This window comes from Melanerpes formicivorus, unplaced genomic scaffold (assembly GCF_026170545.1).
Source record: "Melanerpes formicivorus ecotype bairdi unplaced genomic scaffold, bMelFor1.0.p_v2 SCAF_21, whole genome shotgun sequence".
NCBI classification, from domain to species: Eukaryota; Metazoa; Chordata; class Aves; order Piciformes; family Picidae; genus Melanerpes; species Melanerpes formicivorus.
Genome location: NW_027142373.1, coordinates 9,709,315 through 9,737,310, shown reverse-complemented (window position 1 = coordinate 9,737,310; position 27,996 = coordinate 9,709,315). Strand labels below are relative to the sequence as shown.

The 27,996-nt window shown below is 58.8% G+C and overlaps 1 protein-coding gene across 2 annotated transcripts; it reads right to left on the bottom strand.

Annotated features, from left to right (window-relative positions):
- Positions 1 to 24,455, bottom strand: RHBDF2 (rhomboid 5 homolog 2). 2 transcript variants are annotated; one of them, XM_068151451.1, is made up of 19 exons: positions 24,357 to 24,455; positions 13,101 to 13,224; positions 10,911 to 11,060; positions 10,697 to 10,803; positions 9,858 to 10,050; positions 9,572 to 9,784; positions 8,503 to 8,631; positions 8,007 to 8,140; positions 7,354 to 7,560; positions 7,079 to 7,190; positions 6,109 to 6,183; positions 5,529 to 5,690; positions 5,280 to 5,380; positions 4,506 to 4,569; positions 4,294 to 4,388; positions 4,013 to 4,088; positions 3,240 to 3,340; positions 2,886 to 3,039; positions 1 to 1,828 (listed from the first exon to the last, which is right to left on the bottom strand). In XM_068151451.1, exons 3-19 carry the CDS (start codon positions 11,034 to 11,036, stop codon positions 1,409 to 1,411), a joined length of 2,469 nt encoding a protein of 822 aa, XP_068007552.1. In that variant the 5' UTR covers positions 11,037 to 11,060; positions 13,101 to 13,224; positions 24,357 to 24,455; the 3' UTR covers positions 1 to 1,408. The 2 variants fall into 2 exon arrangements, with proteins under 2 accessions (XP_068007552.1, XP_068007553.1); XM_068151452.1 differs by lacking the exon at positions 3,240 to 3,340 and having other exon boundaries at positions 1,581 to 1,828.
- Between the last annotated feature and the right edge of the window lie 3,541 nt (positions 24,456 to 27,996).

Below are 27,996 nucleotides of genomic sequence, written 5' to 3'. Positions count from 1 at the left end.
TTAAATACAGGTAGAAATTTATTAGGAGGGGGGGAAACCCACAGCTTTAAAAAAAAGTATCAAAAAGAGACCAAATGAGGTGAAGTGGCTGTCTTTGGCTGGAGCAGCACCAGAGGGACAGAGCAGGGCTGAAAACTGGCCCATGGCAGAGGGAAGCATGGAGGGACAGATGCAAGCAGGGATGCAGGTGCCACAGATCTCCTGGGGTCACCTGGAGAGTGGTTGTGGATAGAGGGAGCCAAGCTCCCAGCCCTTGAATACTCCTCCCAGGACATCCCCACGTTGCCCCATTTAACAGGGCTGAGACCCACCACTGCCAGGGTAACACATACCAAGGGACAGACAGCCTGGCACCAGTCTGCCTCCAAACCAGCCCAGAGGAGTCACCTGGACCCCAGGAAGGACCTGCCTTCACAGCATGGCTGGTGGGAGGGAGGAGGAAACGCTGGGGAGGAGGGCTGGGGGCAGGCAGGGGCAGGGGAAGGTGACTGCCCCAGCCTGGCAGCACCGTTTGTGGCAGGGTGGGGGTCACCTGGGTGTCTATGCTTTGAAAAAGGACAAAGGGTAACAGTAGAGACACAAGGCAGAAGAGAAAGGGGTCTGTGGGCTCCAGGGACAACCACACAAGCCCCCCCAGGGGTGTTTTTCCTCTACATTTGCCTCCCAACATGATACTAGAAACACTCCACGTGTTGCTTCTCCACTTCCAAAAAGAGAAGTTCACTGAAATAAGAGAAAAAGAAGCCCCCAGTGCCCCACGTCCTGCCTCTCCATCCAGTGAGGAACCCAAGTGAGGAAGCACTAGCCCTGGCCTCGGGGAACATCAGGTGTGAGAGAAGGACTGAAAAAATACCTTGGAAGCTCAGCTCTGAATGCCCTGGGGCTATGGCAGGGGCCACGAGGAGCCCAAGGTGTGGGAAACCCTTGGTTCAAAGAGCTGTGGATAAAAACAGGTACCCCTGCAAAAAGGGGGTCATGTTCACAGTATGAGCTGCAGCACCCAGGGCACAGAGGCAGGACGGAGCCCAAGGCAGGCAGAAGACCTCGGTAACTTCATTCCCAGGTGCTTTTGAGGCCCAGGGCCGGGAGCCCAGCCTGGCTGTGGACGTACAGAAGCCCCAGTCTCTCAGCCCTTGCTCCAGGCAGGCAGAAGCCGAGGTCGGTCCCCAGACTGGTTATGGCTTTTCAGCACCAAGAGGCAGTCCCATGGGGGTGCAAGGCAGAGTAGCTCCAGCCCTGCTCCCCACCACATCCCAACGATCCACAGGGGTGAGCCCAAACCCACCCAGCCCCGGGGATGCAGCTGTGCCCGGAGCAGCCACCACCTCCTGGGGGGACGTGGTGAAGACCCACCCCAGGGAAAGCATCACCACCGGCACCTCTCCCAGCCCCGTCCCCGCCGGCAGGGTCAGTGCAGGACCTGCTCCAGCTCGTACTTCTCGCAGAACTTGCTGGTGAAGGGCAGGCAGGTGAGGTACTCCACCCAGCGCCAGTTCACGGGGTAGACGTAGAGCCAGACCACCAGCGAGGCGAAGAGCCCCAGGAAGACCAGCAAGGAGATGATGATCATGGCTCGCTTGCGGTACTTGTCCACCGTGCCGAAGGTGATGTAGGGCAGGAAGGCGAAGGAGAGCAGGAGGCCGCTGAGGAAGCCGAAGAGGTGAGCGATGTTATCGATCCACGGCAAGAGGCCGCAGACGAAGAGGAAGAGGACGATGCCGAAGAGGTTGAGGAAGGCTTTCCAAGGTTTCTCCAGCACTTGCCAGCTCTGGAAGAGCTCCACGAAGAGGCAGGCCAGCAAGCCAAACTGGGATCCAGCAGGGCCCACCTGCAGAGAGAGGGGAGCCAGGAAAGTGATGAAGGGAGTGGAACATCTTCCCTACAAGGACAGACTGAGGGAGCTGAGGGCTCTTCAGCCTGGAGAAGAGAACACTAAGAGGTGACCTCATTCATGCTTATAAATATGCAAAGGGTGAGTGCCAAGAGGCTGGAGCCAGGCTCTGCTCAGCAATGCCCAATGACAGCACAAGAGGCAATGATGGAAGTTGAGGCATAGGAAGCTCCATGGAAACAGGAGGAAGAATTATTTCACAGTGAGGGTGACAGAACACTGGAGCAGGCTGCCCAGGGCGGTTGTGGAGTCTCCCTCTCTGGAAATATTCAAGACCTGCCTGGATGTGTTCCTGTGTGATCTGGTATAGGTGATCCTGCTCTGGCAGGGGGTTGGACTGGATAATCTCTCAAGGTCCCTTTCAGCCCCTAACATTCTGTGATGTCACAGCTGGACCCTGTGCATGTCACCCCACCTGGTCCCCCTGTGTCCCCAGGGACCAGCTTCTCCTTTGCAACGCACATTTGGCTCCTGCAGCCCTCCAAGGGTTGCAGTCACACTGGTGTAGGGCTCAGGGGTGGGAGCTCTGGCACAGGAGGCAGAGGAGGGGAGCATGCCGATGCCGTTTGGGCAGAGGTGGTACTTTCCATGACTCAGCAGCCAGGCAGCATCACCTCCTCCCAGGTCACAGCCCCTGCGGCCCTGTCCTGACGCAGCCCTGAGGGGATTAGGGCTCTGGGTGTGATCTCATTTAAAGCCTGGCATGGTTTTGTTGCCAGCAGATTAGCCATCTGCCCGCCTGGGGACCCTGCACACACAGCGACACGTGGTGACGCGTGACCCGATGGCATGTGCGAACCCAACACATGGGGCAGGGATCACCCCGTGCCATGGGGACACCAGCCTGCCACAGGCACCCCTGCCAAATCCTGCCAGGGGCCGAGAGCTCTGTGCTGCAGCCCCCAACCCAAAGCTCTGCCGAGGTGGGGGTGTCCTTTGGTCCCTGGGGAGCCGGCGGGGTCTGGGGTGATATGGATAGAGTCCCTGCTCTCACCTCTGCCCGGTATGGCAGGAAGATGGCACTGGCCAGGTTGCCCGTGATGCCACTGAGGATAAAAATGATGGAGATGCGATGCCAGCCTGCCAGCTTTTCCAGGTCCCTCAGCACTGTCATCTGGAAAGTCACTGACACCAGGCAGTGGATGATGCTGGGGGGAGAGACCCTTCATTAGAGACCCCTGCCCAGACAGAGCCCCTGCCCAGTCCTCCCACCCACTGCCCTGGGCACGAGACACCTTCCTGACACCCTCCACCATGTGCTCCTGTAATCTGGAGGGGTCCTCTCCTGTTATCTTACGGATCAGAGACCATCCCAATGGACTCTCAGGCCCCCATCCCCACAGCTCACCCAGCATGCAGGAACAGGGACAGCCACAGCCGGTAGAACTGGTCAGGGACCTCCGGGTTGAGGAAAGGCAGGAGGCCACAGACCTCGTCCAGGCAGTGCACCTACAAAGGTGGGGGAGGCAGGGGGTAACCAGGGCTCAGCCCACACCCCAGAACCACAGAGAGCAAAAGATGGGTCACAGGGACACGTGGCTGGAGATGCTACGTGTCAGTTGTGGAGGGGACTCTGGGTTTGTGTGTGGCATCCACACTGTCTGGTCCTGGGGAAGTAGTGACTGAGCATCCCCAAGATGTGCTGAAGGGTCATTTTCCTGCCCAGGAAGTGCCTTTCCCAAGGACACTGCTGCTGCCCAGGGGAGGCTGGCTTGAGCCCTGCATTTCCCCTTGCCCCACAGCAACAAGGCAGGCAGGCAGCATAGACTCATAGAATCGTTTTGGTTGGAAATGCCCCCTAAGATAAAGTCCAGCCATCAACCCAACACCATCATGGCCATTAAACCATGTCCCCAGGTGCCATGTCCACATGTTTACTTGAACATCTCCAGAGATGGTGACTCGATCACCTCCCTGGGCAGACTGTTCCAATATAAAACTTTTTCCTCATATCCAAGCTAAACCTCCCCTGGCACAACTTGAAGCCATTTCCTCTCGCCCCGCACTATGCATCCTCCTTGCTCACACCCATCCCAGGATACTATGAAACCCTTTGACATCAGCAGGACGAGGTGTGACCCAGCTGCTGGCATCGTGTCCCAGGTCCCCAGCCCTGCCCACCTGTGAGCAGAGCGTGGCCTCCTCGTGGAAGTAGCCGTGCATGAACTCGCAGTACTCCCGCGTGGTGATCTCACAGCTGGGCAGAGGGCAGGCAGAGGGCTTGCTTGGGGCAGGGCTCACTCCCTGCTCCCCCAAGCATCCCCCTCTGCTCCCCCTCAGCCTCCACGTTTCACCCCCAGCCAAGGCACTGTAACCACTCTCTCCCCACTGGCTCAGCTTCAGACACAGCTCAAGAGAGTCAAGTCAAGCCCAGGCCAGGTGCCTCCATCACTGTGACCCACCTGCCCTTAGTGCCAATGCAGCAGGGTCTGCCCTTGATCTGGCAGTCCAGGTGGGCAAAGCCTGTGTGGTTGGTTTTGGTCTCATAGGTGCAGATCTACAAGCAGGAGAGAGAAGAGCTAGATCAGGGTCCAGCCCCAGGCTCTCCCCGCAGCCCCCTGCCTGTTGTGCTTCCCATGGAGCCACCCAGATTGTGATGGTGCCAGGCTCCTACCGGCCACTTGGTGATGTCATCTGGCCACACATGAGGTGGGTTGGATGCTGGTTCCTCACAGGTTCTGTCAGAGGGATGTGAGTGGGGAGTCAGGACAGGTCTCACTCAGCACATGCCTCCTCCCAAACTAGTAACTGCACTTGGGGACAGCCCCAAGATCTGGCCCTTCCCCTGGCTAGGGAGGGATCCTGCAGCCTGGTGTCCTGCAAGACCCCTACAATCCCTACAACAATGTCCTGCAACATCACAGCTGAACCCCACAGCACTCATCTCTCTCTGACAACCCCATCAATGCCCCCTTGCAGCATCACCCACCTCAGTGGAGCAGGGCGGGTGGGGACCAGTGCCAGACAACAGCACTCCTCAGCCGTGTATCCAGCTCACCCATTGCTGTCTGCATTCAGGACAGACTCCACTTCAGTTCCCCACTGTTTCTCTCTTATCACCCTCCTGTGGTGTTTAAGAGCCCCCAGCCCCTTGAACAACAGAATTCCAGGCATCCAATCTGGAAATAGCCTCAGAAAGCACCTCCACCATGTCCCATACAGTTGGGTGACAACAGTGCCTGCATCCAGTGCCAGGCCCCAGCTGTCACAGAATCATAGAATTGTCAGGGCTGGAAGGGACCTCAAGGCTCAGCCAGTTCCAACCCCCCTGCCATGGCCAGGGACACCTCACACCACAGCAGCTTGCTCACAGCCACACCCAGCCTGGCCTTAAAAACCTCCAGGGATGAGGCTTCCACCACCTCCCTGGGCAACCTGTGCCTCCTACCTGGGGTCCTGGTGACACACAGCCCCTGATGTCCTCTTCTCCCCCGAGCCCATGGCTGGTGCGTTGGTGCCTGGCCACTTGATGAACGTCGCCAGAGTCTCCTGGGGAGGACAAAGAGGCAGAGGAGGATGTTGGCAGTGAGCACACGGCTCCGGCCCTGCACGCACCCTGCCCTGGTGCTGCTGAGGGCAGAGATGGTTTCCCTTTCTCCCCGGTGAGCCCGGCGCTCGCCGCGGCGGCAGCACGCACCGAGCAGTCCTGCGGCAGGGTCTGGATGCAGCCGGAGTTGTCGTTCTGGACGCAGCAGCCGGAGCCGCGCTCCCGGTCCCGCTCCCGCTGGATCAGCCGCTCCACCTGCCGGTCCTTCCGGATGCAGGGGGAGAACTTGGCTCCCAGGTGAATCAGGTCGATCTGACAGGGAGAGGTCAGTCCAGGGGATGCCGTGTGCTCTCCCCTGCCCCGTCACCCCGTACCTCCCCTCCCTCCAGCTGCCCCCAGGGAGAGTTCAGCAGGGCCACAGGGTCCCCACAGGTGACAGCCTCAAGTCTCTGTTACCCCAGTGGGGGGAAGGTGGATGGGAAGGGGACAGGGTCTCTTCTGAGCATCCCACTGTGATGGGATGCAGCTCTGGGAAGTGCTGCTGAGTCTCCAGCCTGGGGTGGGACTGGGCAGCAGAGCCCAGAGGGATGGGGCCACTGAGGGCTGTAGGGTAGCAGGCTGGGACCAAGGGTTGAGCTGGGAGCACCCCAGGAGCCTCCTCAGTCAAGGCAGAAGTAGAGGGCAGTGGAGGGCAGTGTTGGGCAAGGGGGTGTGATGGCAGAGCCCTTACCGAGCTGGGCCCAATCCAGAAGTTTTCCTGCTGGATGTACTTGACGCTCTCGTAGACACCCTTGTTCCTCAGCACCTACAGAGCCAGGGTGGGATCACCTTCTACCAGGAGTGAGGGTGCAGCCCTCTCTCCTTCCATTCATGGAGGCCTAAGCAGACCCCTTGGCCACAAGGACCCCATCAGCAACATGGGAGGGAGAGCAGCTCTGCCCCCAGCACCCACGGCACTGCATCATGCCATGGACCTCCTGCCCCAGCCACTTAATGGAGCTTCTCCCACAGCACAAGCCAGCAGCACCCTAAGATGCTCCCAGCCCTAAGTAGGGACCACAACAGCATGGGACACTGGTGGCCACGTCCCCCTAGGAAGATAGATGCCTGCTCTTTTCTCCAGCCTGTGTGCTGAGGAAGCAGCACAACCAGCTGCAGGTTCCCAGGATTAAGCCCAGAGGGAGCATCACCCCTCCAAAGTGTTGAAGGCACCACCCAAGACACCAGCCTGGCTTTTCCTCAAGCAGCTGGTTGCCATTTCAGAGCCAGACACATGTCACTGAAGAGCTGACAGGGGACAGTCCTGGCTGGTAGCTCTCAAACTTAGCTTAGAGAAGAGGAGATTGAGAGGTGAGCTCATCAATGTTTACAAGTATGTAAAGGGTGAGTCCCGAGAGGCTGGAGCCAGGCTCTGCTCAGCGGTGCCCAATGACAGCACAAGGGGCAGTGGTGGAAGCTGAGGCATAGGAAGCTCCATGGAAACAGGAGGAAAAAATTTTTCCCTGTGAGGATGATGGAGCACTGGAGCAGGCTGCCCAGGGGAGCTGTGGAGTCTCCCTCTCTGGTGATATTTAAAACCTGCCTGGATGTGTTCCTGCGTGATCTGGTGTAGGTGATCCTGCTCTGGCAGGGGGTTGGACTGGATGATCTCTCGAGGTCCCTTCCAGCCCCTGAAATTCTGTGAAGTTCTGGGGACTTACTAACTCTGTCGTCACGTGCTGGGCGAAGCCGATGGGAGCGATGCCGTAGGTGCCAATGACCAGCAAGGTGATGAGGATGTGGACAAAGGTGATCCAGTAGGTGAAATATGGCCTGAGGAGGAAAGGACCCCAGGCTGGAGCAGCTCAAGGACGGCTGGGCAAAGGGACCCTCTGCAGGCCCCCAAGCATCGAGGGACACACACACACACACATCCCAAATACATCTGGGGAAGCCTCAGGGAGCTCTGTGGCGGTCCCAGCGGTCCCCCCCTCACCGGTGGCTGTCGGTCATCTCCAGCTGGGACTGCACGATGCTGCTGAGGCTGCGGCGGTAGGTCCTGTTCAGCCACTTGCCCACCACCCCCAGCCCGTAGTAGCGTTTCTTGCGGTCGAAGGCAAAGTGCTTGACCTTGGAGGCGATGCGCCGGCCGCGCCGTGGCGCCGTGCCGCTGCAGGTCGCTGGCAGCCGGACACCCTCCTGCCTGCAGAGACAGCACAGGAGGTTCCACCTCAACGCAAGGAGGAACTTCTCTCTGAGGGTCACAGAGCACTGTCCAGAGAGGTTGTGGCATCTCCTTCTCTGGAGACTTTCAAGACCCGTCTGGATGTGTTCCTGTGCGACCTGTGCTGGATTCTATAGTCCTGCTCTGAGAGTGAGGTTGGACTCAATGAGCTCCAGAGGTCCCCTGCCAACCCCTAACATCCTGTGATCCTATGAAACCACCATGGCTGCTGACAGGGGCCAGTGGAGAAATGCCACCACATACAACCCCACGGCTGCACCGAGCCAGAGGGTGGTGGAATGAGGGTTAGAGGCACCTCTTGAGGAGTGAGCTGGAAGTGCCCAGTGCCACACAGCAGGGATGAATGGGGACACTGTCCTGACTGCAGCAGGGGACCTGGCTAACCACTGAGAGCTGGTACTCACGGGGTGGGCTGCTCCACCTCAGGGGACACCCTGGCATCATCCCCCACCGGGTGCATGCGGAGGTACGTGGCTGACAGGGGCGGCGACTCGAAGACGTCATCGGGCATGGAGTACGTTTCGTCGTGCATGTCCATCTGGAAGGAGGATGGAGACCTCCAGGATGTGTATGATGAGTGAGAAACCACCTCCTGCTTGAGTGTGCCCAACACCAGGGCATCCTGGCTCCAGAGTCAAGGGAGGGGGAATCCCCACTGACATCCTGCACGCCACAGGGTGTGAAGTGTGCACACACTGGTGGTGCCACTCACTGCCACCCCTAAGGAGCATCACCAAGACTAGGAGGGGGCTCCACAGCACTGGGCACAGTGGCCACTGATGCCCCTGCTCCTAGGGCAGGGTGAAGCACTGGCATGAGGGTCCCTGCCAGAGCTCTGCTCTGCATCCAGCCCCTGTGCAGAGGCACCAGGACCCCTCCCTGGCATGGAACAGCACTTGCCTTGCTGAAGAAGGAAGAGTCCAGGGTATCAGCGGCATCCACCATGTCCTCATCCATGAAGCTGGGGAACAAGAAGCTCCTCTTGTTGCTCCTCTGCTTGGGAGCCAGCGGCTCCAGGACGGAGCGGCCCTTTTGCAGGGGAGGCAAATGAGGGTCAGCAACCAGAAGCCCCCAGGTTTAGCAGCACTAAGGGTTTCTCATGGCCTCCCTCCCCAGAGCAGAGTGCCAAGCATGACATCCTGACAGGCTGCCATATCCCCCTGCATGGGAAGGGCAGGCAGCAGGAGCTGGCAGCAGATGCTGCCTTTAGCTCCTCAGAGCCAGCATTGGACCATGACCATGTTAGTCACCATGACAGGTGAACTCCAAATCCCCTGTTTGGTACTGCTCCCAGAAACTTGACCCTGAGGCTTGCCCAGGGCTCCCCAGGGGCTGCACAGTCACTGGAGAAACTAACCGTGGCAGAAGGGCTCCCGACTCCTCAGCAAGGAAACCCAGAAGCTGCTTTTTTCTAGGGATGTCATGCAAGGTAGTTCCACTTTGGTGGCTCAGTTTCAGCCAAACTTCTCTTTCTAAGCAGAACTTGGGTTAAAAACCACCAACCTCCCACCTCAAACCCATCCTGGAGACACAGCGAGCTCTGGGCAAAGCAAAAAGCCACGAGGCAGAGACGGTTGCTGAGGGACAGGGCTGAAACCTGACTTGGGTAGAAAATTCCAGCATCTTAAGGGGGCTACAAGAAGGCTGGGGAGGGACTCTTTAGGGTGTCAGGTAATGATAGGACTGGGGGAAACAGAGCAAAACTAGAAATGGGTAAATTCAGGTTGGATGTTAGGAAGAAGTTCTTCCCCATGAGGGTGGTGAGAGCCTGGCACAGGTTGCCCAGGGAGGTGGTGGAAGCCTCATCCCTGGAGGTTTTGTAGCCAGGCTGGATGTGGGTGTGAGCAACCTGCTGTAGTGTGAGGTGTCCCTGGCCATGGCAGGGGGGTTGGAACTGGCTGAGCCTTGAGGTCCCTTCCAGCCCTAACGATTCTATGATTCTGTGATCCCCCAGGTCTCCAAAACTCACACGGAGAAGGGCTGCAGCCGCCTTGAAGCTCATGTGGGCGACAGATTCCCTCTTCCTGCGCGGCAGGCGGCCGTGGCCGGAGCGGATGCTGTTGAAGGATGCCAAGGAGACGACGCCAGGGGTGAGCGGGGGCAGGACGTGGTGGGGGGTGTGGGGACGGTCGGTCTCATCGGGGTGGCGGAAGGGACGGCCCCTGGCCAGCGGGTCCACGATCTGGAGGAGGCAAGAGAGGGCTCAGCGCTGCCAGAGCAAGGCTGGGAGCTGGACCCCACACCCCGAGCTCTACCTTGGGCATCTTGGCGGGCTTGGGTGACTCGGTGCCTTGGAAGGAGGGCACCTCCTGGCTGGGCAGCTCCATGTCGCGATAGGCAGGCTTCAGCTTCCCGTACCTCAGGCTGCAGTGCTGCAGGCTCTTGCGCTGCCACTGCTGCCGCTTCCCCTCCCAGTCGCCGCTGATGCCGAACCATTGCGCCGTGCCCCTGCACACACCATGGGCAAGCTTGGCACCCAGCTGGCCCCTTCACCCCAGGTACTGCCATCCCACCCTGGCATCCCCTCCAGCAGATGGGTTGAGTTGTCTCAGCTCAGCCTGCAGCAGGGTGGTTTTGACCTGGCTATGGGTCAGGAGAAAGGAAGGAAAGAAGCAGGGGAAAGGATGCTGCAGAGGCTTGCTGGCCTTTAGGTCTCCCTGGAGCTGTAACTCCACTGAGACTTGCACCTTGCACAGGACACTGCATCAGCTCTGGACTGCAGTAGACATCCAGCTCAAGGTGCTTGTGAAGGTCCTACATAAACAGGGCAGAAAAACATCCCCAGTATACAAAAAACCAATGCTGTGAACTAGCACTGAGCAGCCCTGCTGCAGGACTCAGGGCTGAGCTTCACCATCTTAAAGGTCTTCTCTGACCCAAACAATTTAGTGATTCCATAATCTTCCCCTGGCAGACACCAGCGGCTCAGAGCAGATCCACACAAAACCTTCCACGGTGTTCCCTTCCAAGTTCCAGCTTTCCATCTCAATCCCAAGTCCCCTGCCCCTACCCACAGCACCCCAGTGGGCACCAAGGGAGCCCCGTGGCAGTGACCCAGCCGCCGCCCACCCCCAGGGCCGCTGGCAGCTCTCACTTGCGGATGCTCTGGGACAGGGAGGTCTGCCGGCGGAAGCCAGGCCGCCGCTCCCAGCGGGGCTCCTGCAGGCTCTTGCTCTTGCGGTAGATGGGGACCCTGGAGGGCTGGAAGGCAGAGCAGGGCGTTAGGGAGGAGAGGGCACAGGGAGGCCCTCTGGGGACGGCAGCTCCCCGAGGCCAGCGTGGGATGGATGCAGGTTCCCATCACTCACCTCCTTCTGGGCGCCCTCCTCCTCTGCCTCCCGAGGTGGGATGACGATGGAGAGGTTTGGGGGCTTCTTGCTCTGCAGGCGGCTGCTGCTGGAGTGGCTGCCCCCATTCTTGTCACCGGCTGACATCTTGGGCCGGCGGGGGCTGGCAGGCTGGGAGGGTGCAAGGAGTCAGCCAGAGAGGAAGAAATATCTCCTCAGGAGCTTGTGCATGGAGTGCTAGTCACACATGAGGCCTCACTGGTGGGATCTCACCACCTGCAGCTCCCTGAGCTGCTGGCCATGCAGCTGAGACCTTGCCAGCATCAAAGTGTGTCCCCAAAACCTGCACCCCTTTGCCAGTTTGAGTGGACAGGAGGGCTTCCATCACCCACCTGCTCCCAGTCCCCCAGGACCACCAGCATGAGCCCTTCACCTGCTGGAAGCAGAGCAAGGGATGGCAGAAGGGATGGGGTCAAAGCATCCTCATCATGTTCCTTGGGGACCCTTGGGTTTCAGACCCTGTCAGGATGTACCTGACCAGCTCAGCATGTATGGGAGATACAGGAGGATCCCTGCCAGCCCTGGCCAGGCTCATGGCACACAGCTGTGGCTCTCCCCTGGGTTTGGCACAGCAAGAAAGCTGAGGAGAGATCACAGGCAACCTTGGGGGGGTCTGCAAAGATCTCACCTTGCCCATGCAGGTGGGAAGGGAGAGGATAGAGCCAGGCAAGGGACATGCAAAGCCTGAAAATACACAAATCACCTGCCCACCCCTGCACGTGGGGAAAGGCTCCTGCCGCAGTGAGAGGGGCTGGAGCAGCCTGTGCCACCACTGGCCACAGAGCTGGGGCCTGCCATGTGCTGGGGTTCCCCGTGGGAGGGAAGATGTGGGATGCGCCCCTCCAGCACGTGCTTGCAGCCATCAGGCTGGGAGATGGAATCCTCCCTGGCAGCTTGTGCAAGGAAGGGGAAGCTTAACAGCCAAGAGGTGGTTATAATTCCTTGGTCAATCCCCTCCTGGGGGTCCTGGCAGCTCAAAGGAAAGGTAATTCCATCCGAGCACAAGGAAGCAAATCCCAGATCCTATTAGGGTCTGTGAAGGATCTCAAAGGGAAGCTCAGTCTCCTCCGCCTTCTTGTTGTCCCCCCCAGCCACATGCCAGTGCCCAGGGGACCCACACAGGTCTTGTGAGCATCCCTCCTCCCTGCACAGCCATGGCCATGGGGATGGTGCCACCTGCTGCACTCACTGCATGCAAAGAGCACCAAGCTCTGCTGCGGGCTGGCCACAAGGACCAGCATCCCCATGGAACCTGCTCTCAAGGGGAGCTGGGAGCTGGCCATCCAAGGGGGACAGCAGAGTTCCTGGGGGGACTAGGTGTCCCTCTGGGGCTCCCCTGCTGCTGCTCATTGAGCTCAGAGCTCAGCAGTGCTGGGCAGAGCTCAGCACATGGTCTGGCCCTTCTCTTTGCCCAGGACCACAGTAACCAGCCCAATTGCACGGCCTCATACCCCACTTTGCTCTGGTCAGGTAAGAGTGCTCCAGCAGTCAGAAGGGCAATTGAGACCTCCCTGGGCCCCTCTGCAACAGAGCAGGCAGAGGCACACTTTGGTAGTTCCCCCAGCACAACCCTCTCCTCAGACCCCACAGCAAGCAAAGTCTGGCTTTAAGGGTGTGGGGTCCCTGTGGGACCAGTTCCTGGGGAAAGGAGGTGGACGGGGTTGGCAAGAGAGCCCAGGACAATCTGGGCTGCCTCCTGTGGCACTGGTTGAGGAGCCAGAGATCAGGGATGGGGTGAGACACTGGAGGCATGTGGCAGGGGGAACAACAAATGCAACCCAAGTGGTTGTTTCACAGAGATCCCTCTCATAAAGGGGAACCAGCAGGGTCCTCATTCCTGAAGTAACCACACTCTGCTCCAGCCTTGGCAATACATCAGTTCTTGGTCAGGATGCAGACAGGAGGGTGCAAGGAAGCCCTCACATAAATGGTGCTAGAACCAGGCAGGATGCTGCTGCAGGCAGGCTATGATCTCAGACAGCATCCCAGCACCTTGCCTGTCCCCCATCTCCCAAAGACACCAAAGCAGCACCCAAAGCTCAGCTGCTGCCTCACCCCTCACTGCCCTAAAACACCAAAACTGGGAGCAAGCAGCCCCCAAAACTCTCCTGAGGTCTCAGCCAGTGCCAGTCTCTGACAGGGTCTCCCTACCTCATAAGAGTGGCAGGGATCCCTCGCAGTATGTCCTGACAGCAAACACCGGTGGTGGCCTTCCTCTTCCTCCTCTGTCCTTCAGGCACGAGGGCCCTGGAGCATGAGCTTCAAACTCCTCCTGCTGGGGAGAGAGGATGGAATGAAAAACCAGGTGAGGAAACACAGGAAGATCTCAGGTGAAGGGAGAGCAAAGCTCACCAGCTTCCCAGGCTATGGAGATCGGGCTGCTGGTGGCTGGACATCAGTGACACAGGTGAGCCACAGGCCCAGGGCAGCAGGAGGAGGAACTGTTTGGAGCAATGCACCTTGCTCTGGTGGGACAGGCAGGGGGTTTGCACCTGCTGCTGCCTGGTGAAGCTCTCGGGAAGCCAGGCAGGAAGAGCAGGCGTGGAAGGCAGTGCCTGGCTGAGGTATTTAAGAGCTGCTGGGCTGGGAGAAGGCCAGCCAGGCGGTCCAGCCCCAGTAAGCAAAACTTTCCATCTCACTGGTGCGCTGGAGACACTGTTTGTTTTTGTCCCTGGGCAGCCAGCGATGAGCACAAGATGCCAGCTGCTCTGGAGAGAGCGGGATGGGAACGGAGCAGGGTCAGAGCGAGTCCCAGGACACCCTCATCCTTCTCCAACCCCGGGGAACCGCTCTCTGTGGTAGGGTCTGACCCAGCCAGAGGCAGAGAAATTGGAACCAATTCAGAGGTGCAAGAGAACATGGTGCTCTTGCATGGCCCTGCTGTTACACCCCTAGCTCAAAATCCTACCCTGAACTGCTCCCATCGCAGCCCAGGCAGCCCTTGGCAAGAGCCTCCATGCTTACTGGGGAAGCAGCTCTGCAGCCCACTTGAAAGCCTGATCCCATTCCTCACCAGCTCCCCAGGCAGTGTGGGTGGAGGGATGGATCTGGCCTCCCCTGAGGCGATGCAGCTCCCAGGGGAGCTGGCACGACCCAGTGGGCACCTGCCATGGTGGGCACCTGCCACCCCCGTCACACGGTGCAGCTGGAGCAGCTTCCACAGCTTTGTGTGGCAACGCAATGTTTGGCACTGGGAGAGAGAGGAGGGGAGGGGGAGGAGGAGCAGGGGAGCAGCCCCTGTGGGCTGAAGTCCCCTTGGCCACATGGGTTGATGGCACAACCACCCCTGAGCATGGATCCTGACCCATAAAAGGTTTTACCTCATGCCAGCCATAGAAATCCCCCAGGGATGGTGCTGGGAAGGTGTTTTCCAGCTCCCCACGTGTTTGGTGCTGGCACCCAACCCCTCCAGTGCTGGCACCACTCTCGCCCAGCACCAGAGCTCAGCTCGTTCTCAGCATGAGAACAAGTGAGTGAGCTGGCACCTCCACACAGAGCAAGCCCATGATGACCTCAGCCCTCTGAGGTCAGCTCCTCTCAGCTCCTCTTCATCCCTGGGTCCCCTTCACCCTTCTAGCCTCTGGACAAAGGACTATGCCACCAGGAACATTGCTCCGCCCAGCAGCACCAGCACCAACTGCCTCATCTGCAGGGCACAGCCTTGTCCCCAGGGAGCTTCAGCCTCATCTCCAGGCACTCAGGGTGGATATGGTGGTGGGACAGGAAAGAGAAGTGAGAAGCAGCATGCTGGTGTGGTGGAAAGGCCTGTGTGAATGTCCTGATGTGGGGACAAAGCAGCGACAGCAGCAGGAAGGTGATGGACAAGGGACTTGACACTCAGCACACCCTCAGCTTGGTTGGAGCTGTGCCTGCAGCTGGGAGAAGTGTCCCTGGAAAGCAATGTCACTACAGTCTGGAAAAGACCTCCAGGGAGAGAGAAAAATGCACTGGGGACACTGCCATCACCTGCAGCAGTGCAATAAATGGGCAGAGGGGTGGCAAGGAGAAACCTGATGTGGCCAACAATAAGAAGAAATCCCCTGCCACCACCACCTTCCCTCCCAAAACCATCTACTGAAGCTCACCAGAGGCTGATGCCCAGCAGCAAGGGATGTGACCCTCACTCCAGCAGGGGAGGAGCCTCCATCTCCTCCCGGGAAGGCAGGTATGTTGAGGCCACTGGTGAGCAACTGGAACGGGTTTTAGTCTTCAACCAGGCAAGACACAGGGAGGGCAACCAGGGCTGGCTCCTAGCCCTGGGGTGAATCATGCCAGACGCTGACCCAAGGAAGCACGCCCAAGGAGGAAAGTGATGGAAAAAGTGACATGGCTTGTCCAAGGCCTCGCTGTGGGACATGCTGGGATGCTCTGAGCTACTGAAAAGGACCATCAGCAAGGCCAAGCAGCAACCTGCAGAGCAGAGCTGGGGACAGCCAAGCACAAGCACCATACGAGACACCAAAGACAGCCCTGCAGAGCAGCCCTGGTGGGAGGGGGATGCATGCAGGGCACAGCAGGTGCAGGAAGGCTCAGAGAAGGATCAGGATCACTCTTCCCAAGCCTGTTGGTGCTGGGGGAGGCAACATTACCAGTGCTGGAGCAAAAGTGCATCAGGCTGGAGCAATTAAGCTGGGAGGAGAAGGTGGCTCTGAGCCACCCGATGGTGTGGAGCCGGGAGCAGGACCCCTGTGAGCACCTGAGCACCCATCACACCCATCACCCTGAGCACACCAAGCCCCTGCTCTTCCCTCTCCATCTCTGTAGGGGTGAGAAAGGGGTCAGTGATGGCAGGGAGCCCCCAAAAGCCCCTGCGGCCACCAGCACTGCTGGCAGTCAGGGCTCCATTAGGCAGGGAGCCACTGCTGCATGCCCATAAATGATTCACGAGCAAGTTAAAGACCTCTCAAGGCTGGAGCCTCGTTAAAAAGTGCTCCTAGTTATTAAGAGGCTGGGATAGGAGTGTCAACGGGTCCAATGCTGCGGAGCACTGAGCCCCTGCAGACTCACACCCCAGGAGAGAGCCCCGAGCAGCCGCCCAGCGCCGTCCCCACTTCTGCTTCCTTTCAAGCAGCTTTTCACAGTCTCGAGTTTCAGGTCGGAGAGCAGCAGCCCAGCACAAACAGCTCTTGAAATGAGACTGGGAAAAAGGAAAAGCACAGAAAACTTCTGGCATGGGGATCTACATGTCTCCATCTTTTTCTTTCTTCTCAGGAAGCCCAGACCTGCGAGTGCCTCAGATCCTCGTGGACCCACTGAAATGGGGAGACCTGGACAGCAGTGACCCCCAAGCTGAGGAGCAGCCAGGCGCTGTCTGCTGCCTGCCTCCTCTCCACCTCTGCTTATTTTTGGTGCTTTGTGCATGTAGGTTATTTTTTAAGGGACAAAATACACTTTATGGCACCACTGCAGGAGCCCTTCTGTCACTAAGGGACTTTATGCCCCTGTACAGCCCCACACCAGAGCACAGAACCACCCCCAGCCCATGCACAGCCATTTCACACAGCCTGAATTGTTTTCTCCTTCCAACACAGAGAAGGTAGCTCCATCTTCTCCCTGCATGTGCCAACCCCACTGCAACAGGGGCTGGTCAGCAAACCCTCAAGGTTTTTTCCCTCTGAGCCTCGAGAGAGCACTGCTGTGTTTCAGGGAGTATTTTAAGCTGCTCACTGCCTCTCCTGCATTACTGAGGCACATGGTCAGCACTGAACACCTGCAGAATCATCAAATTGTGTAGGCTGGAAGAGACCTTTAAGACCCATCCAGCCCAATCGTTAACCCAGCACTGCCATGTCCCTCAGCACCACATCTACACAGCTTTGAAACCCCTCCACGGGCAGGGACTCCACCACTGTCCTGGGCAGCCTTTTGGGGAAGAAATTTGTCCCTAATGTCCAACCTAAACCTCCCCTGCTGCAACTTGAGGCCATTTCCTCTTGCCCTGCTGCTTGTTAACCGGGGAGAGGAGACTGACTCCCACCTGGCTCCAGCCTCTTGTCAGGGAGGTGTAGAGAGTGAGGTCTCTCCTCAGCCTGCTTTTCTCCAGGCTAGACAAGCCCAGCTCCCTCAGCTGCTCCTCACAGGACCTGTGCTCTTCACCAGCCTTGCTGCCCTTCTCTAGACACCTTCCAGCACCTCAACCTCCTTTAATCCTGCTCTCCAGCACGGCCGCTGGGATAGCAAGATGGGGACACAGATGCTGAGTGGGTGACAAGGACCTGGCCAGTCCCCAGGTGTGCAGGCAGCCAGCACACAGCTCGCTGCCCTCAGGAAACCCTCTCCTGGTTTCCACGGCAGGCAGGACATTGATTGAGCAACTCTGCAGCAGGTTTGCTCAGCCTGGGCAAGCTTGGAGCTCACGGCACACCCTGGAAGGAAGCAAAGCTGCTGGGGAGATAGAGCGGTGCTGGCCGGCGGGGGGGCACGCTGGGCGCTGCTGATAAGGGCAGTGCCCTGCCCGCCGAGGGGAGGGGAGGAAGGGCAAGGGGAGCCAGGGGAGGGGGAGGGCAGGGGGAGCCAGGGGAGGGTGTGCGGCTGCCCGCACCGCTGCACCAGGCAGCCATGTGCCAGGGTTCGATCACCGGCAGCCTGCGTGGCTCCAGTCCCTCCGGCAGCCCCGGGGGGTGCTGCTGCGGTCCGCACGGACTGGGAAGGATTCGCCTGCAAGAGCTGGGAGCGGGTGGAAAGAGCCACACGGAGGAATTCCTCCACTGTTTCCCAGCCTCGTTAACTGTGACCAGCACGACAGCCTCACAGTCCCGGCAGAGCAAGTGCCAGCACCCGAAGGTTCTCAGGCACTGGAATGGGCTTCAGGCATCAGAATGTGCTGCCCAGTGGTTGAGTCCCCAGCCCTGGATGTGTTTAAAGGTGGTTTGGATGTGGTGCTTGGGGATGTGGTTTAGGGGTGAACTTTGCAGAGTAGGGTTCTGGGTGGGACTTGGAGATCCTGAGGGTCTGTTCCAACCTGAATGTTTCTGTGATTCCCAGACCTGCTGGGATGGGTGGCAAGCTCCAGGGAGCCAGGGTCCCTCTGCACCACTGACCATCCTCCCCACTCCTCTTTTCCAGGGGGTCATAGAATCACAGAATGGTTTGGGTTGGAAGGCATCTCTCAAAGTCATCTAGTCCAACCCCCCCTGCAACTAGAGCAGGTTGCTCAGGGCCACAAACAGCCTGGCCTGGAATGGTTCCAGGGATGGGGCATCTACCACCTCTCTGGACAACCTGGGCCAGGGTCTCTCCACCCTCAGTGTAGAAAACCTCTTCCTTCTATCTAGTCTATCCATACACCCCCTCCACAGAACCTCTAGCATGTGGCACTGCACAAAGCCACCCCCTGCTTCCTGCAGAGGAGATGCACTGGCCAGGGCAGTGGGTGCTGCTAGTGGGGTCCATGGCTGCACAGGAGGACCCCCAGTCCACCAACCTGCTCCTTGGGCTCGAGCCCAGGCCAAGTGGGGACCAAGCACATGGAGGCTCTGAGCCACTCCAATGGTTTTGGAAAGAGCAAAGGGCAAAATCTCTGCTAGCAGCGAGGGAAGTGAGGGCAGCTCCACCAGTAAGACACTGGGGGGGAGGGGGTCAGCTGCTCCCCAGCAGCAGCACAGGCAGGGCTGCAGCACGCTGCAGACCCAAGGGAAGCTCTTTTCTGGGCACCACACAGATTCCCCAGGCCACCACGACTGATTTAACTTGGTTTTATCTGAGAACTGAGTCATTACTCAGAGCTGCTCTGACTCCTTCTTATCTTGGCTTAAACATAGGGTGCACAGGCACCATGGTTTGAGTGCTTTGGCCCTGGCTATGCCTTTTGGAGGGGTCCCAGGTTGTTGTTTACCCAAGCCAAGGAGGTCAGCCTGTCTGCAGGTCATCTCTCTGCAATCCCCACACCACAGGTCATTACTGAGTTCATTCTCACTTCCCTCTGCAAGAGGACAGTGGGGATGGGGGGGGGGGGGGGGTGTAATTTCTTCCTCCAGTTCTGCAAAACTCATTCTGACAGCAGCTCTTGGTGCAAGTGCTCAGGCTGGACTTGCAGACTTCCCCAGCCCCATGCTGCCTGTTTCAGAGAGCACCAGGCTGGGATGAAACAGCCCAGGTTAGAGAAAAGGTCCCCTTGCCATGAGCTCTGAGCATCCCTCCAGCATGAGGGCTGCAGCAGCAGGAGGTGGTGCCCAGCTCTGCCCATGAATTGAGCTCATCCCAGCCAGAAGATGAGCCCTGGGCCCCCTCAGCTGAAGCTATCTCTGGGGACAGGCTCCTTATCTCAGTAGGGCCATTTCAAGGCACTCACAACATGGTTGCTCACCCTGCTGCCCCCCCCTGCAAAAGGAGAGGCCCAGATGGACAGCAGCAGCCTCCTTCAAACCTTCCCTGGGGCAAATAGCCTTACAAAGAGGGAAGGAGGACCTTAGGGTGTCCCTTTATAGATGAAGGTGTCACCTCTGCTGGCAGGAGGCTGGGGGCTGCCCCTTGGACATCCCATTCAGCTTCACTGCTCCCTTGGCCCCCAGGCTGCTCCCACTCCTCTGCATAGTAACTGAACAGGACTCAGTCCTCAGCCGCATTTGCTTTGCTCCAAATTGCCACCAGACCAGAAGCACCCAGGTCCATACCCTGTCAAGGAAGGCCCAACTGGGAGCAGCTCATCCCCATCCAGCATGGGGAACCCTACATTCACTGCTGCCTGTGGAAACCATGTGATGCTCTTCCTGCACCACAGCATCACCATGGACCCCTGCCAGCAACACTCTTTGCAGCCTCTTGGCTGCCCAGAGCTGGTGGTGGGGTCTTCCCCATCCTCCTGCCCACCATCCCAAGCCAGGGGGGCTGCACCCACAGGGAAGCCACACAGCTGGCTGCAGGTGCTGGGTTTTAAGGAGCCATTTCTAAGTCTTCCCCAGCAGTGCTCGACCTGGGTTGAGCCACCAGGTGCATAAGCCAACTTCACCCATGGAAGAGCCTTCTGCCAGAAGTATGGTGCCAGTCCTGGCAGGACTTCCCTGCTCAGGCCATGGAGGAGCTGAGGAAGGGGCAGGACACAGCAATGTAGAGCCTCAGGGGTTTGCCCTGGCTGCCCTAGAGCATGGCATCCAGCCTTCGGGCTCACATGTAGCAGGAGGTCACTCCCAGCCCTGCCCTGGCATTCCTGCAGGCTGGAGAATTACAGGGGATAACCAGGGCAAATCCAAGGCACAAGCTGCCACGTGATGCATGGGAAGTGAAGGCAGCTCCACAATGCCAGCAGCAGCCCAGTGGCATGGGAGGGGCAGAGGCACATTAAGCATCTCAGAGGGAACCAGCCACATCTCTCCTGCCATGAGCAAGTCCATCAGCCCAGATAAGTACAAAGAGTCAGCCCCAGGATGGGAGCAGAGGGCAGGAGCATCCCATCAAGGAGTGACTGGTCACTGCACAGCTGGACATCCAGGATGGAGACCATGTCACCCCTGCACCAGCTGATTTCTCCCTCCCATCTGACAGCAGCAGCCTGGGAAAAGGTTGAGGAGCATTGATGGGCATCGCCCTGCTCCCTCCCTGCCCCCTGCCCTGCTACAGCCCCTAGCACCACAGGCATGGAGTGAGTCATTTGCACCCACACTCCCCCACCTTGGGGTAAGGCCACAGACCTTCACACTTTCTGACTCCTTTGTAGCACTTCAGAGGAGAGGAAGCTGAGGCACTGTGGCACAACAAGACTCACTGCCTCCCACTGCCCTGGCAGGCAGGGAGCTGGTCCTTTCCTTGGGCAGTTGGTAAGGGCTTCCATCTGGGTAACTCTAAGGAGCTCATTAAAGTTACTGGAGAGGAGAAACCCTCACTTGCAAACCCCATGGGGATTTGAGTTCCACAGTGAGTGCAGGATGCTCCTCTGCCCTCCCAAAACAGTTATTTGAGAGTTGCCCCTGCCTCATCCTCAGCTACTGTGACCAGCACCCCATGATGCCAGCCCTTGGGATGCAGGTCTCCAAGGACAAGGGGGACACAGGAGTCCCATGTGGGGGTCAAGCAGAGGGCAGGGCTAGTTCTGGAGCCAGCCAATATGTAGGGCTTCTGCAAGGCATCCTCTCTGGGTCTATCCTCCATTGCAAGAGCAAGGAGTTGGGGCTGTTCAGTCTGCAGAAGAGAAGGCTCCGAGGTGACCTAATTGTGGCCTTCCAGTATCTGAAGGGGGCCTCCAGGAAGGCTGGGGAAGGACTTCCCAGGATCTCAGGTAGTGATAGGACTAGGGGGAATGGAATGAAGCTGGAGGTGGGGAGATTCAGGCTAGATGTGAGGAGGAAGTTCTTCACCATGAGAGTGGTGAAACCCTGGAATGGGTTGTCCAGGGAGGTGGTCGAGGCCCCGTCCCTGGAGGTGTTTAAGAGCAGGCTGGATGAGGCTCTGGCCAGCCTGATCTAGTGTGGGGTGTCCCTGCCCATGGCAGGGGGGTTGGAACTAGATGATCCTTGTGGTCCCTTCCAACCCTGAATGAAACTATGAAACCACCAGCCAAGAGGGGGTTATTTTTTTAAGGAACAGGGATTAAGCAAGGAGAAGTCCACCAGCACCAAGGGTTTCCTCCACACTCACAAGGTCAGCCTTCAGTGATCCCTCAGGGGCTGGGAAATGACCATAATCCAAAGCACCACATGCTCCCAAACAACCACATCTCCTGGATCCTTGTAATTAAAAGCGATCATACTCAGTCCTGCTGGGGCTCATCACAGTACCAGACATCTCCTGGCCCAGCAGGACAGCAGGGACCAGTGGTCATTAGACTTTATGGTCCCATCACTTGTGGGCTCATACAGATTGCAACAATTAGTTTTCAGCCTCCACTAACTGACTCCTTTGGTGCAGAGCACCTGCCAGCACCAAGCCCATGATCACTTCTCAGGGCTCAGGACCCTGCAGAGCTCCAATGACTGTAGGAAAGGTGGCAAAGTCTTGGGAACCCCATGCTCACCTGGGCAGCTCCCAGACAGGGGTGCCCATAAAACAGGCAAGTAACAGCAGGAGAAGGTCAAGTCTTCTCCCTGCAGAGTGTGACACACTGGCACAAATGCTTTAGGACAATGGGACCAGGGCTCCCACTCTCCTCACAACCCCCTCACTGATTGGCTTTCCATCACCTGTCTCCCACTTTTTTGGCCATGAGCCCTGGTTTGACTGCCAGCTCATCCCAAGAAGAAGAGTAGGGTGCATTTGCTCTGCTCCACTGAAACAGTTAGGAGAAGTAAACAAAACTCAGGCCCAGAAGACAGCCATGTGCTTGTCTTTCAGCTCAGTTCAACCAACCACTACCTGAACTCCCCATCTCCCCCAGTGCATCCCAAGGAGCACAGCCTCACAAAGCAGCATGGAGTCTCCTTCTCTGGAGATGTTCAAAACCTGCCTGGTTATGTTCATGTGTGGCCTGCCCTAGGAGAACCTGCTTTGGCAGTGGGGTTGGACTACATCATCTCCAGAGGTCCCTTCCACCCCTCCCATTCTGTAATTCTGTGACCCAGCCAGACCAGATTCACAGCCCCACACTCCACATCCCCATTCCCCAAGCCGCTCTCCCAGCATCTGCTGGCATCTATTGTTCCTCCTGCCAGCATCCACGCTCCACCAAGCACTCACACGTGCAGCTGAGAGCAACACCACGCTCAGCTTCATCTTGCAGAATCTGTTCTGAGGTGGCTGTCTCAGCACCAAACCCCACTGCCCCCAAACTGTGGTTTACCCTTTCCCACCCCGGGGCTCGCAGCACCTGCAGGTGCAGTTTCCAGCGCAGCTGCAGCGGTGCTGGTGCAGCAGGGCTGCTGAGGCTTGCTTTGGTCACCCACTTAGCAGCAGGCAGGAGCGAACCAGACAAAGGCCACCCTCCAGAGGACCAACCAACAATAGGTGTTGATCACCCTGCTAACTGCAAAGGAGTTGGGAAGGGCAGAGCCCAGGCGAGGCAGGTGAGGAGCCCAGGGAGACACTTGTGAAACCACTAGTGCCAGAGCATGCTGAGGCAGCTCTGGATTCTCCCAGGCAGGCACGGCTGCAGTTGAACCTTCCAGCTTGTTTCAGAGGTGGGTCATTCCCAAGCTGGTTATTTCCCACTTGGAAAACAGGCAGGAGCCAAAGGACATTCCTTCAGAAGGCACAATGGAGTGAGCAGAGCCAAGTGGCATTTCTCCACTCAGGACAGCCCCGGTACCGGGGCAGGGTGTACTCACTCTGGAAATCCCCAGGACTGACCCCTCCGGGACCTGGTGCACACAGGCAGGACAATGTCCCAGCTCCCCGTGGCCTCTCGGCGGGAAGGATGACGCCAGGCTGGGGAGGAGGGCAGGCACTTCCTCTTGCCGCAGGGACACAGTGGCAACAACCTAGCCTCCCGGGTCCCCTTTCCCCGACAGAGCCTGGGCACGGGGAGCTAGCTCAGAGCGCCGTGGGCACCGTGAGCTGGCTATGGGAAAGCCTGGAGGGACAGCCTGGTCCTGCTGACTGGCAGCAAGGCAGGGCCGGACTGGGATGAAGCTCAGCCTCACCCCTCTGCTCCAAAACTGTTGAGCACCAGCAGCATAAACCCCAGCTGGCTAAAACATTCATGCCCAGCATCCCAGGATGCAGGGACGGATGCAGGATGCCTGGACCCTCCTGCTCTGGAAGGGCTTTGTTTGCTTGCAGAGGGCTGGTGGCAGCATCCATCACTTCAGGCACCACGTGCAAGCCTTTAAACCAAACCTCAAACCAGCAACAACAACAAAGCCCCGGCGTCGGCAGGCGGCCAGCGGGAGGAGGATGCTCGGCTTCGATAGAGCTGGAGCGGGCAGGGATGCAGGCACCCTCACCTGCCCTCATGCCTGGCTTCGAGGTTGCTGCCACTTCTGAAGGGCTCTGCCAGCCCCACTAGCCTGGCACGGGGAAAACCCACCGAACAAAACCACACGCCTGCTTGCTATCAGCCCATCGGCTCCAGAAAGTGGGTTAGGGCTTTCCACCCCAGACTGGACAAGGGGAGAAGGCAGAGGAGTGGGCAGGGCCCCCATCTCCCGCCCTACAGTTTCCCTTTTGCACAGTTGGGTCATCCCGCTGGGACATGCACCCACTTGCACCCCAGGAGGAAGAGGAGGAAGAGGAAGGTCCCCCCACGAATTCGTCCGGGCTGCTCGCCCTAGAGGCACCAAGGGGGGTGAGGGGCACGACCGCAGCCTGGGCAGGGGTCTCCGTGCCGCCCGCAAAGGCCCCGGGGGCAGGGGCAGGTGCTCACCCCGGCGGGGCCAGTACTCAGCGCCCGCAGCCGGGAACGGGCCGGGCGGGAGGCACGGGGCGGAGGAGGAAGCTGTCGGGACGCGGCCGGTCACAAAGCAGCGACAAATCAGGCGGCGGCGAAGCAGCGCGGAGGTACCGGCACCCCCCTGCCCCGATCCCACCCTCGGCCCCGCTCACCTCGGCACGGCCACAGCCCCGAACCCCAACCCCGGGTCCAGGAGTCCCGCTCCTGAGTCCCGCCGGCACCGGCCGCCACTCGCCGTCGCCGCCTCCACCTGGGCCGGGCGGGACCGGGGGCGGGGAGCGGGGAGGGGGAGTGGCTTACGGGGCGGGGCTTGCTGGGGACGGCGCCTCATTGGGGCGGGGACGTACTGGGCGGGGCTTAACGGGGCGGGGATCGCGGGGGCGGAGCCTTCTCCCGCGGCCGCCCGGGACAGCGCCCGCCCGTGGCGTCAGCCGTGGGTGCTCAAGTGTTTCCTCACCCGGTCACCGAGAACCGTCACACCGGGCCTGAGCCCTTCGGCCTCCCACAGCCCTCTGCACCTGGGGCACTGGGAATGAGGAGCTGGGAACAGGCGCTGCTGGCACAGGGCGCTGTTGGAGCCGGGCACTGCTAGGACCAGTCGCTACTAGTACCAGTCACCAGCAGGACCAGTTAGCATCAGGACCAGCCATCACTGGGACCACCCACTACTAGGACTGTCCACTATTAGGACTGCTGATAATTAGGAATGATGATATTAAGAATGACAATAATTAGGACCAGTCCCCATTAAGACTGATTAGGACGGGGCACTACTGCGACTGATCACTTTCTGGACTGGCCACCATTAGGACCAATCACAGTTAAGACTAATCACTGTTAGGACTGGGCACTACCAGGACTGGGCATGACTAGGACTGGTCACTATCACAAGTGAGACTCTTGAACGTGTCCAGAGAAGGGCAACAAGGCTGGTGAGAGACCTTGAGCACAAGCACTATGAGGAGAGGCTGAGGGAGCTGGGATTGTTTAGCCTGGAGAAGAGGAGGCTCAGGGGAGACCTTATTGCTCTCTACAACTACCTGAAGGGAGGTTGTGGCCAGGAAGTGGTTGTGGTTTATGGTCATGAGGTGTTGGGTGACAGGTTGGACTTGATGATCTTTGAGGACTTTTCCAACCTTGTTGATTCTGTGATTCTAAGTGCCCACCTTTGGGACCAAGTCACCATTCAAAGCAGTCCCTGTTAGGACTGGGCACTATTAAACTCCAGGACATGACCCTCTTAACCCTCTCCCACTCAGCGGGGACCCAGCATGCCCAACGTGGGGCAGGCTGGCACAGTGCAGAGAGCATTGCGGGCACAGGCCTGTCCCGCTGGCTGGGCTGGATCTGGGTGACACATGGTGGGGCCAGGGCAGTGGGCAGCGGCCGCAGAGCCGGTCCTGTTGGCTTCAGCAGCAGTGAGTCACCAAGGGCTGGCAGAGCTGAACCCAGGGGAACTGCCCCAGCTGCCACCACCCCCAGCACTGTGTCCCTCTTCAGTCACAACGGCCTCACCTCCAGCTTCCTCCTATCCCTGCAGAGAAGATGGGAGGCCAGCAGGATTTGGGGGGCTGAGGAGAGACCTTCATAGGCTGGGTGTGGCATGGCTGTGCAGTGCTGAGGTGGTTGTGTGGCAAACACACCCTGGGCTTGCCACAGACTCAATCCTGGCCCATGGCTTGCTGGGGGTCTCAGCTGAGCTTGGACTGACCCCACAGCCAGGACCAGGCTGTAACTTTGCCTCATCTTCATTAATATTGATATTGCCTTCATATTAGCACATCTGCTGTGCTAAAATTGTCCCTGGGTGCTGCAGCTTGGGTCTACCTTGGATTCACTGACATCTAGCAGGGCGTTCAGCTTGCAGGGTCCCTCCACCTGCCACCTCTGTGGGTTCTTGCTCAGCAAACCTACTTCTGCTTCATGGTAGAAAAAAGGTGGGAAAAGCTTTTGGTTCCCCCCAGAGCCTTTGAAGTTGTGTTCTGAAGCAGGTGGAGAAAGGGGAGAGCCCAGCCAGTGCTGGGATGTGTGGCTGGTCATGGATGTCCCAATGTGGGCAGTGCCGTGGGGCAGGTGGCAGCTCCCTGCCCATGACTCAGAGGTGAGGTAGGGGTGAGGTTGGGGGTGTCCCCAGCTGCAATCTGGGGCTGATGGCAAGCAGAGACCTGTGCCAAGATGCCAGGCACAAAACCCCTGTGTCTGGGAGAGGATGGATCAGCCCATCTTTGTCTGGGACAAACAATGGCAAACAAAACCGTTGCTGCCATGGCCCCACCTGCATCTCGCTCCAGTGCTTGGACCTGTGGGACGTGTCCTTCTGTGGAGGAGCTAGGCAGAGCTCCATGCAGGCTGGAGAGGCCCACAGAGGGAAGGAGAGAACAGTGGCTGCCACCTGTGCCAACCCCGTGGAGCGTTGGGCAATAAGGAAGCGAAAGAAATGACCGAAAAACCCCCAAGGCAGCAACGTCAGGGAGTTGTGTCAGCATGCTGGGGAGATGCTCTGCACAGCACTTCCCTCTCTGGGGCAAACCACCCCATAGCCTGACCCAGCCAGCAACGTCCTCACTGGCGTGTCCCCAGAGGAAAGCAGGGAGGGGACACAGTGCTGTGCACCCTGGCACCGAGAGACCTGTCTCAAGCAGGGTGAACCCTGGAGCCATGCTAGTGGGTGACCTGCTGGGAGCCCCTACTACCCCTACTGGTGCCAGCACCAGGGCTGGGGCATCTGAGCAGATGCTCTGGGACAGGGAGGGTACATGCCTTGCCCCAGCCCTCCCCCCAGGTCACCACTCTCATTCTATCTGATCTCTCTGGGGGTTAAAAAAACATGCCTGTCCCTGGTGCCACCAATACTTCGGGCCGCTGCCAGCCGGCACAGCCCCGTGGCGGGCAGGTGCCCGCTGTGCCAGCCCGGGGCCGTGGTTGGCTGCCTACAGCGGTGCCGTTCCCGGTGCGAACGGCAGAGGCCAGGCCACGGCCACGCTCAGCAGCGCTGGGAGCGGTCTGGGAGCTGCTCCCACCAGCAGCAGAGGATGCTCAGCCCCTGCCATCCCTCAGCTCTCCTTTCCCTCTCACCTCCATCTCGCTAGCATCCAGTGCCCCTCTGCCCCTTCCCCACTGGTGCCAGTGGTTAGGGCAGGGGTGCCCAGCCCCTGAGGAGCACGGAGCACACTGAGACCTCTTGGATTTTGGTGCTTCATGCAAAGATGGGACTAGTTTTTCCTGTTAGGTAAACTGGGAACCCAGGTCTGGCTCTGTGAGGGCAGAGTGGAAGGGAAAGCCCCTCTCAAGTCTTTCCTGCCATACCACAGTGCTGGTGACAGCGATGCCACCAGGCTCTGTGACAAACAGAGCTTTTCACCAGTCCTCACCAGCCTGTCCCTGCTGCCTCAGCTATCAAGAGGATGGGAGATGGGGTGCAGCACCCATCACCTACCTATGCCATACTCTGTGGCTGCCTCGTGCTCTGTCACCTTTGCAATGGCAGGGATGCTCCTGCTCACCTCCAGGTCCACAGCCTGAGGAGCTGGGGGACCCCAGCTCCTGTCCTCAGAGGTGCTGTCACCCCCAGATCCTGACCAAGCCACCCCAGCAGCACACAGACCCTTCCAGACAGATGTTAGTGCAAAATCTGTATTTTTTGCCCCCTTGAAGCTCTGGTTCCTCCTGCCCTCCCTTCCTCCTTGCCCAGCCTGTGGTGGGAAAGCAGTAAGGAATAAATCAGTATCAGATGGAATCAAAGGCAGGCTGGTGGGAGTTTGTCTTTTGGGGTTTCCTTCTCTTTTATTGCCT